A 14,225-nucleotide genomic window follows, 5' to 3' on the forward strand; every position below is an offset into this window, starting at 1 on the left:
ATAACATGTAGAATAATACCACAACATCACGTTATTATCAATAAAAGAAAAACAAGAGGAAATAAAACAATCCATAAGATAAAGAAAAGGAAGGGGTCCAATGTGACAATTATGTCCATGCAATGACGAATGGAGAAGTGAGAAAAATATCCCAAGACTTTACGGTATGGCCTGTTATCCATGGAAGGGACAGAAAGAGGAGGCAACGGGATATTGTATTGGTGGTTTGCTGTGGCCTGTGGGTGGTGGCTCTCTGGCTGGTGAAGGGAGTTCTGGGTCAAATTTCAAATAAATAAAGTCTCCCGTAAAGCCTTCAATTTACATCAATCTCAATGTGACCCCCATCTCACGTGTACGGTTTTCCCCATGATTTGCGGATTCTAATTAAGTAATTAAGTAGTACCAATCAAAGCTGTCGAACCTTTTAACCGCTGAAAAATTCTTGTTTGCGTGATAAGAGATGTTAAGAATACTCCTCTAAAGTCAGACTCTTCCTAGATTTTTCATCACATCATGTTTTTAGCACAAGATTTTATGAACTTATTTTTTGGGAATTATATAAAAACGTGAGGTGGTAGGAGAATTTTTTAGTTGTGACGAGAATACGGATGATACACCACGTGTTTTTATCCAAGTGGTAGAAAATTTTAATTTGTAAGTTATTAACCTTTTAACACACATAAACCACCATTTATATAGGAACACAATGTGCCCCACTTTGTGTGACAATCACACTGAAAAATCTCTCAAGTGGTAAAGAGTTCATAAAGAATCCGACTTTTGTAAAACTCTCCTTAGTATTTTTCTTGTGTAATAGGACAAGGCACTAATTAATTTTGCTTTGCCTCCTAATTGTTTTTACATCTCAACTAGCCAAATTTTAGGCATTGGTTTTGGCTTCAACGGTCCAAGGAAAGGAATTTAATTGGCGGAATCCGTCGTCAATTGAATTTGCACTTGCACCAAAGAGACAAATCCAATTAGGTTGCCGGAGTTTGAAGAAACAAGTTGCCGGATTCAATCACCAAAGAGTATATTTCCTAGGTATATATGTGAGGCCTCATAAATAGAGAGTGTGGTGACTCTCGTGTATAAAACTCATAAATGATAAATGGAGCTCGTAACTAGGGTTAAAATTTTTAATGCGGACTTAACTATACACAGTGGTAACGGTTTTAGAGATGGTATTCATGTGCGCGTGAATTATGTAAGTATGTTTCATATTGCATCAATGGCTAACAGTTACTCGATAATGGTTTCCTTTTGTTAATTTTACAATACCTTCCATGCGAAATAGGAAGTTTACATGCGAAGAGATGTTTTGAATTTGAAGCTTTCTAAAAAGTATGTGTCTTTTATTTTTATTTTTTAGTAATTTGTGGTTCCTTTTACTATAAGGAATTGGTTTTGAATCCTAGGAAATCAATTAGTATTTCCTTTTGTGAATTAAGTTTTTAATTCCTCTTAGAAAAAGGGTTAGATGCTTATTCTATAAAGGAGAAATGTTAAGGAGAGTCTCTACGAACTATATGCCGTCTCACTGTTTAACTTTAATTTTCGTGTCAATATTATACTAAAAACATAACGTGACCAAGAGTCCATGAGGAGTTCCAAAATCCCTTTAGCATTTCTCTCTATGAGGTATGTAAACACAATTACAATGTTTGTTTTATGGCAAGATGGTGATCATGACGAAGACTAAAATATCTCTACAAATCTTTCTAACCTCCAAACGGTAAATTGTCGTGACCAAGCTACCCGCAAGTCCCTTTTAAAGTTTAAAAGTTAAAATTACAATGTTGTTTTGTTTTGTAAGCACAAGATAGAAACATCACTAAAAGTGAAAGATCCTCAAGTAACCTGCTAAGCCGGTTTGCCGGCAACAAATGATCCTATATCTACTTTTTCCCACTTTCATAATCTCCCCAAAGTAATCAAACGCCTCCCCACTCTCTCTCTCTCTCTCTCTCTCTCTCTCTCTCTCTACATCCGTAATACAAGTTCACACCAGCACCCACTCAATTCTATAGAACCAGAGTTAAGAATTTTCAGTGAAGCATTTTCTTCTCTCTTCCTTTTTTTTTCCCTTTCTTTTAAATTTTGAAAAATACAGACACAGAGCAGCAGAAGCCGACGAAAGCAAAAGCGCGTTACAACTTACACCCTCATCATCATCCTCCATTTATATTCCTCTTTGTTCTTTCTCCAACTTCCCCGATATCACTCCCCCCGATTGCTTGCGACGAATGACGCCATCACCCACTGCCGATTATTTGTTCACCATCGCTACTGTTGGGATCGTCGCAAAATCTCTTTGCGCATCAGATCCTTTTGAGAAGGTCTTACAGCTCGCCACCATTGTTGGTTTCTAAGAAGAAGAAGAAGAAGCAGCAAAACTTTCGATACTTGACCCTACTCGGCTCCAGATCGAATAAGCTCTACTGGGTTTTTTTTCCCCCTTTCTGTGATCTGCTACTTTCTCAGTAGCCAAACGCTGGGAAAGTTGCTGCTGCCATTTCTGTAGTGTTTGAAGTTCTCAGAGATTTGATGCCTTCTGGAAGCATGTTCAGAGAGAGGAAGATGGGGAAATCATCAGGTGCGGCGCCAGGCAGCAGAGACTGGACTCAGATCTACGCAATCTACGGTCTCGAGCAGTGGCAGACCATTATTTTCCTATTCTTCAACGCTGTCCTATTTACCATTATGTCTCTCCTCTACCTCACTTACTTCCACCCCATCACCCTCTTCTTCCACCGCCTCCTCCCCATCGACTCCGCCCGCTTCGCCGCCGGCTTCACCGGCTCCGTCACCGCCCTCTCCGCCCTCTGCCTCTTCTTCGCATCCGGACACTTCCTATACTCCTCACTCCCCCTCCACTATGACGTCGTGCAGCGCATGGTCAGCTCCGTCAACGACTGGTCAACCGTCAAGCACGCCCTCGACCTCGGATGCGGCCGCGGCATACTTTTGAACGCGGTGGCGACCCAGATGAAGAAGGAGGGGAGTTCGGGTCGGGTCGTGGGACTGGACCGGTCCAAGATGACGAGCCTCTCGTCGACGCTGCGAACGGCGAAGATTGAAGGTGTGGGGGAGTACGTGACTTGCCGTGAGGGCGACCCCAGTAGATTGCCGTTCGGGGACGGGTACTTCGACGTCGTGGTCTCCGCCGTGTTCATCCACACCGTCGGCAAGGAGTACGGCCATAGGACAGTGGAGGCGTCGGCGGAGCGGATGAGGGTGATCGGCGAGATGGTGAGGGTTCTGAAGCCCGGTGGGGTCGCTGTCGTGTGGGACCTACTGCACGTGCCAGAGTACGTTCGGCGGCTGCAGGAGCTGAAGATGGACGACATTCGGGTGTCGGAGCGGGTGACGGCGTTTATGGCGAGCAGCCAGATCGTGTCTTTTCGCAAGCCCAGTCAGCACGTTATCGGGCCCGGTGAGGTCCGACTCGACTGGAGATGCTGAATAGCAGACCGACCCGACCGGGTTAAACCCGGCCCACATACACACGAAGAAAATAGTCAGCCAAAATAGTATAGTATAAATACATAACCACTCTGAAGACTTTCGAGTAACGACAAATAAATATTAAATGAAGAAATTAATGGGTTTGTTTATGTGTTTGTTGTATGAAGTCTTGTGTTCTGGAGAGGCGAAGCTGACCCAGATCAGATGGGGAGAGAGATGATTATACATGTAATAATCTTAGTTTAAATTATCTAATGATATTTTGTTGATCTTATATATTTTAGAGGTGACTTTATGGGAATTGAAGTATTTTTCGTAATGAGTTTGGTGGATAATTTTATGTAATATTTAACGAAATTAGGATCATACTGGATCTGTATGAGCAATTCCCTGTGTTTGCATGTGTGTGCATTCTGTAATACCAATTTTTATATTCAATTTAATTTTAACTAGGTTATTTCTTTGAATGATTATAAATCCCTTAATCTAGAATATTTAATAGAAAGTTTTAACGAAAAGTTCACGGTACTGTTCATTTTAACGAAAAACCATATTTTTACATTAAAAGGTCAAACATGGTACTATTCATTTTACCTTTTATTTTGTCATTATCATTAAATTCAAAGTTTTCAAATCATTTTCATTAGTTTTTCATATTTAATATGATTTACAAATGGAAAGAAATTAGTAAGAGACTAGCCAAGGAGTAGATCTTTCGCAGTTTGCGATCATGAGGCTACGATGCTCTTTCTCGCTCGCTTATAATTCAGTGAGATTCGTGCAATTAGATCTCATCGATTGTGAGCGAGTTGCCACAAGAGGTGTGCTATTCATTGTTTTTATTCTGTACACATCCTTTTATTTGCGATCGTCAGATCGACTGAATTAAAAAATTTCAAATGATAGAAATTAATAAAGAATGTAAAAAGTAAAAAATGATGTGAGGATAACACACATTTTGCCATAACATAAGACAGCCTCATCGAAGGCTCTTGTTTGGTAGGAACTCACTTAAAATGGGAAGCCCATGTACTGTAATCCTAAGCCGGTTGTTCATTTTTATGTTGAGCAGTGTTATATGAGGCGCAATTTACTGTGTGCTTCAACTTTTTCATGGAACAATAAGTGACCAATTTGTGATACTATTAGTTACAATATTCACATCTTGTTTTTTACTCTCTCCCCTTTCTCATGGCAATGTGGCGTGGCATTGTTGCCATCCGTGTCATGTCCAATTAGCTTATGGTAGGGTTTCCCTTTATTTTGTGGCAAGTAAACATCTATTAGATTAGATGGGTAGTGGGGTTTTAGGGGGCTCCTATCGGTAGGGAAAAAACATCAAAAAATTATTCAACTTCATTAATCCAACTAATGAGTGGTGCTTGATTTTTGGATAACCATTTGATTGTGATACATATGATTTAATTGGCTTTTACGCCAAAATGGTCATTGAGATTAACACAAATCCTCACTTTAGTCTCTAAGATTTAAAATCAACTGAAGTGGCTCCTCAATCAAGGGATGAGGTTGATATGACAAAAATATTTTCCATTCAATGGAGATTTCTCACAAAAAGACCAAAATAATTGACGGTGAACAATTTCAAAGATCACTTTTATCGATTTTAAATTTCAAGCACCAAAATGAGAAGTTATGTCAATCTCATATACCATTTTGAATATATAAAAAAAAAAAAGTCATTTAATCTTATGCCTTGAAATATTTCCTAAGTTTTTAAATCAGCTTTAAAAGAGATGGTGATATTTTTGTGGAGGGCTGTGTGAGGTCGATGGTAAGTGATGATGCATGGTAGGGTTTTGGTGCTGGTATGAAGTCGCAATCGTACATCCTCTGATCGTGAAAGCATGCAAATGTTGTTGAGCTGGGGAATTGAATTTGGTTTGAAAATTAAAAACCCTAATCAATTTCTGCATGTCCATGCATTTCTCTGAAATTATTTGTAATTCCGTACGAGTCTGTCATATTTTCTTCGTTCAATAAAATCTCGTGATGACTATGAAGATGATTAAAAATAACAACGACCTTCCTCCAACTTCAACTTTGGTGATAATGTTGCTTCACATTTAATTTATAAATCGATGTCTTACCACATTATGCTGAATAAGGCGAGACATGCAATATTACGTGCTTGAAATTTTCACTTCCAAAGAACTTAGAATTAGTGTTGTACTTTGATGTATTCGATTTTCCTTTGCTCTAATATTGCTTGTATCTAAACAAAATAAGAATTATCCATACCTCAAGGTTTGAAGTGATTTCAAAAAAAAGGAAAACTAATTAAAATGGTTTGAAAATTTTGAGTTTTAACGATAAGGACAAAATAAAAGGTAAAGTGAATAGTACCATGATTGACATTTTAATGTAAAAATGTAGTTTTTCGTTAAAATGAATAGTATCGGAAGTTTTTCGTTAAAATTTCTTTTAAAAAATGGATCAGGTAGTTTCAGGTTTCTAATATTGCACTATTATGTTTTGACCTCGTATCAACTTTTATGCTTTCGGGTTGTGTAATGTCTTCGTTTACGGGCCATCATGACATGAAAAACAATCATCTGAATCTTCGACTTCTCCTGGGACAATGCTTTGTGTCCCGAACTGACAACCAATCGCACTGTTTGGCTCAAACTATACAAGTGTTGCTTATACGTCAAAGTGGAAACAAGTCTTCTATATATATATATATATATATATATATATATATATATATATATATATATATATATATATATATATATATATATATATATATTTGAACTCGGGTGCATAGGTAAGAGTTACATTAGCATCCCTATTGTTGTACAATTTTTTTTCTAATTTAAGTGACCTTCTGATCTAATTCAAATAATGAGGCAAATTTGAACTTTTCTTTTGAGAAAGAGACTCATAACCTTAACCAACTTGATTATGTTCGTATATACCGCCGTAATATCGTACAATTCCAGTTGTACTTTATAGTTTATATCATACTTGTGGTTCGTTGTTTAAGTGTACCAAATCCTGAATATGATATGATTATTGTTGCCTGTCAAATTTCAGTTTGATTCTTCTTGGTTTTAAATTCCTTTTCTGTATTGAAATACTCAATGTTCCGATCATATCGCTGAATGCATATGTATTTTTATTATTTTCAATGTTTTATTCTTTAATTTCTGGTTATTACATATTTACAAGAGTTCAACATACACTGACTGACTCCATATATACTACCTTCTTCACTCATTGAAAAACTAGAAAATTGAACACAACTGCAAAAGTAAACGTTATTAACCAGCTGAGTTGCAAACTTTTTATTTTACACCTTACGAATAATGGCAAATTCTGAAACATGTTAATTGCGCCATGTGTCCGTCGTGGGGTTCGTGTCATCCCTACAATGCATATAATGCAGCATGTGGTCATGTTCAATTAGTTTTGGGCACCTATTTCGTTTTAATCCTTCATCTCCAATAGTATACATCATCCTTTTTTGTTCATTTGGGACCATGACTTTAATGCACCATCTATCCACCCTCAGTTTTCGGCAATTGGATGAGTCGAGCTCCTTTGGACTGGTGCATGGCCAATTATTAATTTGTTTCAAGGTAAAATAAATACTTGACAAGATGTGCATGCTTGGTGGGGAATCCTAGAATGTATGATTAACGGTCGTGATTCGATTCACGGTGAAAATTGTTATGGATTTTTTTATAGAAACTTTAACGAAAAACTCTCCGTACTTTTTACTTTAACGAAAAATCGTATTTTAACATTAAACAGTCAATTATGTTACTATTCACTTTACCATTTATTTTGTCTTTATCGTTAAAACTCAAAATTTTCAAACCATTTTCATTAATTTTTTTTTTTATCAAATGGAGAAATATTGAGTCAAATATTTCATTGTCGAGTTAACATCTCAACGTCTTGTTCGATTACTTTCACCCTAATTTCTCTTTGTATTAAAAAAGTACAAAACGTCAATTAAATATCTCGTTAAATTGCCTTGGGACTTTTCTAGGATGATACCCTTTCTTCTTCACTCTTTTTGTAGGTTTGCAACAGAGTTCAAATCTTGTTCGTCTAAAACTCTTTGTGGCATCTTTATACTTTATCTACTTGAGTGATATGTGTTATTTGACTTACTTTATCTTTATCTTTTAGTTTTTTTACTGAGAAGATAAGTTGAAGAGTTAACACTGCTCAGTGAGATTTAAATGATTGGCCAAATGTCAAGAAATATACATTACAGAGAAGCCACATAAAGTTTTGGGTGCATAAAATTTGAACTCGTTTACAACGGGCTTAAGCTCAAGTGGGGTTAAGAACAATTATTTCTGCCCTTGAGACTCTTAAGTTCATTTATGTCTTCCACTGTCACTTGTATTAAAAAAAATACTCAACACTTAAAACTTATAAAGATTGGATAGTTGAGTTGATAGTATCTATTGAAGGTTAGGTGGGGAGTTGCTTAATATATATTCACAAGAAATAACAAATTTCAAAGGTTCCCTTTAGTTAAAAACCGAATAATTTATAGATTCCTTTCAGTTAAAAACCGAATGATAATTAAATAAGATGTAATTCTGTTAAGAATATTGGTGTTCGTCAACTTGATAAAGTAGATAACTACTTTTGTTGTTGTCCAGTCACAATCCTATAGCGAATGACAGACAAACTGGGAACTGAGAGTAAACTAATTGAGTTAATTGGGCACGGTTCTTGAATTAGATTACAACAACTTTTTCGAGTCCGTGAGTAGTCATCAATAAAAGATACAAACCATCTTTTTTCACCTAAAGAGGCATTCTTTGCAGGCCCTCAAACATCAGAGTGAACATGGTCCAAAATCTCTTTCGTTTGATTAATAGATGAGCCAAATTTCACCTTTGTTTGTTTGCCAAGAACACAGTGCTCACAGAACTCTATCTTTCCAGTTTTTGCTCATTTTAAACACCCTTGCTTGATCAATCCTAGCAATGCTTTTTCTCCAACATGTTCCAACCTCATGTGCCATAATACAGACAAGTCATTTTTATCACTTTGCACTTCATCAACTACCATAGCCACTTCATTTTCCAAAGTCTTTCCTTGTAGCATATAAAGTAAGCCATTTCGAGACCCTTTCATTATGACAAGTGCTCCTTTAGCAACTTTGAGCACATTGTTATCAGAGTAAACTTGTAGCCTTGTGACTCGAGAGTGCCTAGTGAGATCAATTTTTTCTTCAAATTTGGGACGTACCTTACACAATGCAATTCTTAAATCACACAATCATGATGCTTCCAATTCCTTGAGTTGTACATGTGTTATCATCTCCCATATACACAATTCCATTCATATTTGAAGCTTGAAAACCAATGCCTTTGAGAAGTCATGTGATGAGTACTACATGTATCGAGCACCCACTCTTTCATATAATCCACAGTGCTCGATGCAGTTAGGGCATAAACAAATTCCTCATCCTCGAATTCAACCATATTTACTTATGAGTCATCCTTCTTCTTTCTAGTTTTTTCTTTGATTTTAGGGTAGTCCTTCTTCCAGTGTCCTTTTTCATGACAAAAAAGTACACTCATCTTTGTCCAAGAACTTCCTATTCTTTGAGACTCCTCTAGTATGAGACCTATTATTTTTCTTGTACGAACCTTTCTTTTCTTTCAATCTCCCCCTCACCATCAAAGCTTCAGAGTTATTCCTTTCTTGCTTGTCAAGGTGTCTCACCTCATGATTCATAAGAGCACTTGAGATTTCATCATACTTAATTGTCTCCCTGTTATAAATCCAAGTAGTCACGAAAAACTCATAGGATTCAAGCAATGAGTTCTTCAGGATCAAGGTTTTGTCTTCATCTTTGATTATCTCTTCAAGATTTGCGTTTAGCTAGAAGCTTGTTAAACTTTTCTAGATGGTCAATCATCTTCGTGCCCTTTTTGTACTGGAACTTGTACAACTTGCTCTTGAAATGCAATCAATTCTCTGCATTCTTCTTTATATATTTTGTCTCCAATGCAGCCCACAATTCTTTTGCAAAAGTTATGTTCATCACACTATACTTCTGTTGCTTTCCAAGCATAGCCGAATTGTAGAACATGCATGAGCATTCAATCTTTCCCATTCTTCTTTTTTCATCGAAAATGGCATGTCTCCTAACACAACAACCAAACCTTGTTGTATCAAGACATCTCGAACCTCACACTGCCACATAGCAAAGTTGTTCGTTCCATCAAAATTCTCAATTTCAAACCTAGCACTCTTAACCGTCGTCTTGGTTCCGCTAGTGCCAGACTTTTCTTCAACATCATCACTACTGGTGGAATCACCAGTCTTCATCATTGCTTGATAGTCACAACCCACGTAAGAACCTAAGCTCTTGATACCACTTGGTGTAAACTAAACCAAAAACCAATCAAGCAATAAACAAAACACAACGATTTCAGAGTTCCTCCAATATAGGAGTACCTCTCTAATAACGGAAGCTTTATTGATTACCGGCTAGGGGTGGGTTCAAAAAACCGAAAACCGAACTGAACCAAGGTAAAAAAAAAAATCGAACTGAATCTGGCCAGTTCGGTTTCGGTTTTTAAGGTTCGGAAACCATACCGAACCGATATATATATAATTGGCTTTTTCTTATAAATAGTTTAGTCATACAATCACAACAAAACATAACGTGTTGCTAAGTTGGTTTCAGTGAAACTTTTCAAGCTGGAGTGTATGGTTTCGAACCCTTATGCCTCCAGGATGTTGGAGAATTTTTTTTTATTTGTATGAGAAATCAACAAATCCCTTTAAAGTTTAACCCTAGCCAGCTGTCACTCCCATTTCAGTTTTCACCTCTAGGTTTTCTCAATCACTCTCTCTTTCTCTCTCCTCTCCGCTGCTTTCTTCCTCAGTCTCTCTCTCTCTCTCCTTCCTCTCTTCCTCCAAATCACTCGCCCCTTTCAAATCGGAAGTCTCTCATCTTGCCACAACTTCTTCTTGTCACTTCAAGTCTCGACAGCAAAAGGTTAGTCTCACACTCTCACTTCTCTGTCATTATCATTTTTTATTGTCCTTTTATTTTTTTAATTATCCTTGCATGTGGAATTGTTTCAGTTTCTGGGATGGAGGAGGAGCCCTGCGGTACTAATTTGTATCGAGGAGGAATTGCGTTGTATGTGGTAAACACATTTAAAGCAGGACAACTAATTAATTTCTTCCACTAGATCAAGATAGGTTAAATTGTTGTAGTCTTGTTGTAAAAGATGGGAAAGTATTAGAAAATGAATGGAGATCTGAAATTCCTATTCCCCGGGGAGGACCTCATAGGTCTGTTCTGTCTTATTCTTGTTGCATTTTTGTATCATTGGCCTTGAAAAATGATCACATAAGATTAAATCATAATTTTTAACTTTTATACCAATGAGGATGATTGGCCTTCCAAATTTTGTATCGTTGGCCTTCTAGATTTTATATCATTGGCCTTCCAGAATGGCTGCAAGCTTTGTGTTCTTAGGAAATTTGTTTGCATTAAAAAAAAGAAAAAAAACCGAACTGGAAAAAACCAAACCGAATACAAACCGATAAAAAATCGAACCAAACAGTAATTTCAGTTCCGTTTCCGGTTTTGGCAAAAAACCGAACCCACCCCTATTACCAACAAATACAAAAGAACTCACAAACACAAAGTGTTCTCAAGTAAACAAACTTATGCCTCTCAAAAACTCTCACACACAAAACTCTATCCCACATCCATCTATTTATACTAATAGATGTCATAGGTTTACACAAAGTCCCTAGAATATAGGAAACCAAATCCTATACTAAAACCAAATCTCAAACCAACTAGGAAACACAAATCCAAATATCTTGCATCCAAGATATCCTAATATTTTTTAGTTTAGGCATGTTGATTTAATGCCAAATCCAACAATTTTGGCCTCAAGGAACTAATCGCTTATATGCATTTTAATATAGGGAGAGGATCTACTACAGTTAAGCAATATAATGTCACTACTACTATGGAACATGGAGAGAGATACGAAATATGTGTTGGGACATAAAACATCACAACCTATTAGAGCAGTCCACATGCATTATCAGCTCAATATGATCGTCCTACCATTAACAGACCATGTAGACGTTAGCAATTCCTTAATGGGCTTACCAATCTTTGTTTCATTGACCTTGATATACTATCGGCCTACATGTCATTCATTGCGCTTGGCAAGAACCGCCAAAGCATACTTAAAACATATGCGAGGGAGCATCCTCTGCAATGACCTTGCAAAACACTTCCACACCGGTGTTGCAGACAAGCTACCACACACAAAAATTAATTTTGGAGGGCCTGAAAATATGATATATCACACAACTTAACTCATCCATTATTTAGTTTTGATTTGTGTTGTAGTTTGTAAATATTTTTTTATTTATTTACCAACGAGAGAGGAGTATTCAAACTTAAAACATCTCGCAGATCATGGATATATATGATGAAACGAAAGAACGAGGTTCTTGACATCTTCCTGGAGTGGAAGAACATGGTGGAGAACAAGATTGGAAAGAAGATCAAGATATTGAAAAGTGACAATAGAGGGTAATATACATCTAATCCTTTCTTCAAAGTGTGTAAAAATGAATGGATTACTCGGCACTTTAGTGTTAGACATACTCCACAGCAGAATGAGGTTACAGAGAGACTAAATAGGACCTTGCTCGAGAAAGTTCGTTGCATGCTATCTCAAGCTAAGCTGCCAAAAAGATTTTGGGCAGAAGCTTTGAGCTATGCATGTCATGTGCTTAATCAACTATCATTAACAACATTGGAGGGTAGAACACCCATTGAAGTGTGGTCTGGAGAACCAGCTCAGGACTACGATAAGCTACGAGTGTTTGGATGCAATGCCTACTTTCATGTTAAGGAAAACAAACTGGATCCACGAGCCAAGAAAGCTGTCTTTATGCGATTCAATAGTGATGTGAAAGGTTTCAGACTTTGGAGTCCTGAGTTGAACAAGATTATAGTAAGTAGAGATGTGACATTCAATGAAAGTCACATGAAATTGAAGGAAGATATTTAGATGGGGGAGAGATTTATATGAGACAACTCGAGGGGTATCAAGTGAAGGGCAAAGAAAGATTGGTTTGTAAGCTTAGAAAATCTCTTTATGTTTTGAAGCAGTCGCCTAGGCAGTGGTATTTAAGATTTGACAAGTTTATGAAAGGTCAAGACTATACAAGAAGTCATTATGATCACTGTGTTTATCACAAGAAGTTAAAAGATGGTTCATTCGTGTACTTGTTAATCTATGTGGACGACATGCTCATTGCCTCAAGCAATGTTTCAGAGATAGAAAAGTTGAAGGAGAAAAATGAGAAGGGAGTTCAAAATGAAAGATCTCGATGAAGCTAAGAAAATATTGGGAATGGAAATCACAAGGGATAGACAAAAAGGTTTAATGTGTTTGTCTTAGAAGCAATATCTTGAGAAGTTGTTACAAAAGTTTGGAGTAACAAAAGACACTAAGCTTGTAGGAACTCCATTAGGTGCTCACTTCAAGTTGAGCAGTCAATAATGTCCCAAAAGTGATGAAGAAAAGATGAAGATGGATGGCATTCCATATGCTAATTTGGTTGGAAGATTAATGTATGCTATGGTGTGTACTCATCCTCATATAGCATACACAGTTGGAATTGTTAGTAGGTTCATGCATAATCCTGGAACATAGCATTGGAATGTTGCTAAGTGGATACTAAGGTATTTACATGGAATGAGGGACAAAGGTATTTGTTTTGAAAGATGTCATGAAGGAATTGATAAGTTCTCAATTGGATATGTGGACTTAGACTTTGCTGGAGACTTAGACAAGAGAAGATCGACGACTGGGTATGTGCTTACTATGGCAAAGGGTCCTATATGCTGGAGATCAATACTACAACCAACGGTGGCACTATCAACCACAGAAGCATAATACATGGCTATCGCTGAAGCTATCAAAGAAGCAATGTGGACTCTGGGGTTGTTAGGAGACTTAGGTGATAGCCAAAGTGCCATTTATTTGGCTAGATATTAGGTACATCATGCTACGACTAAGTACATTGATGGACGATATCATTTTGTGAGAGAAGTGGTAGCTGGAGGTGAGATTTGTCTAAAAAACGTTGCTACAGAAGATAATCCAACTGATATGTTGACAAAGGTGGTTAATACAACTAAGTTCGAGCATTGCTTAGATTTGGTGCGGTTGATTCAAGTTTGATCTTGTGATATGGTGGAGCAACGAAAATTGTTTGATGTCTCGTTCTGGATTTCATGCCAAGGTGGAGATTGTTGGATTTGGCATTAAATCAACATGCCTAAACTAAAAAGGATTAGGATATCTTGGATGCTAAGATATTTGGATTTGTGTTTCCTAGTTGGTTTGGGATTTGGTTTTAATATAGGATTTGGATTCGTATGTTCTAGGGACTTTGTGTAAACCTATGACATCTATTAGTATAAATAGATGGATGTGGGATAGAGTTTTGTGTGTGAGAGTTTTTGAGAGGCATAAATTTGTATTATTGAGAACACTTTGTGTTTGTGAGTTCTCTTGTTTTTGTTGGTAATCAATAAAGCTTCCGTTGTTAGAGAGGTACTCCTATATTGGAGGAACTCTGAAATAGTTGTGTTTTATTTATTACTTGATTGATTTTTGGTTTAATTTACAACAAAAACGATGATCAATCTCTTGAGTTATGGCATGCCATTTGCCAAGCCAACGGTTCGTCTTTGC

General features: G+C 37.0%; 1 protein-coding gene across 1 annotated transcript; it reads left to right on the forward strand.

The window, feature by feature from the left end:
• The first annotated feature begins 1,893 nt into the window (after positions 1-1,893).
• On the forward strand, positions 1,894-3,787 carry LOC103448641 (uncharacterized). Its single transcript, XM_008387905.4, has one exon. The coding sequence runs from the start codon at positions 2,548-2,550 to the stop codon at positions 3,463-3,465; it is 918 nt and encodes a 305-aa protein (XP_008386127.1). The 5' UTR covers positions 1,894-2,547; the 3' UTR covers positions 3,466-3,787.
• The last annotated feature ends 10,438 nt before the right edge of the window (positions 3,788-14,225 follow it).

The sequence above is a fragment of the Malus domestica genome, chromosome 11, assembly GCF_042453785.1.
Source record: "Malus domestica chromosome 11, GDT2T_hap1".
NCBI lineage: Eukaryota > Viridiplantae > Streptophyta > Magnoliopsida > Rosales > Rosaceae > Malus > Malus domestica.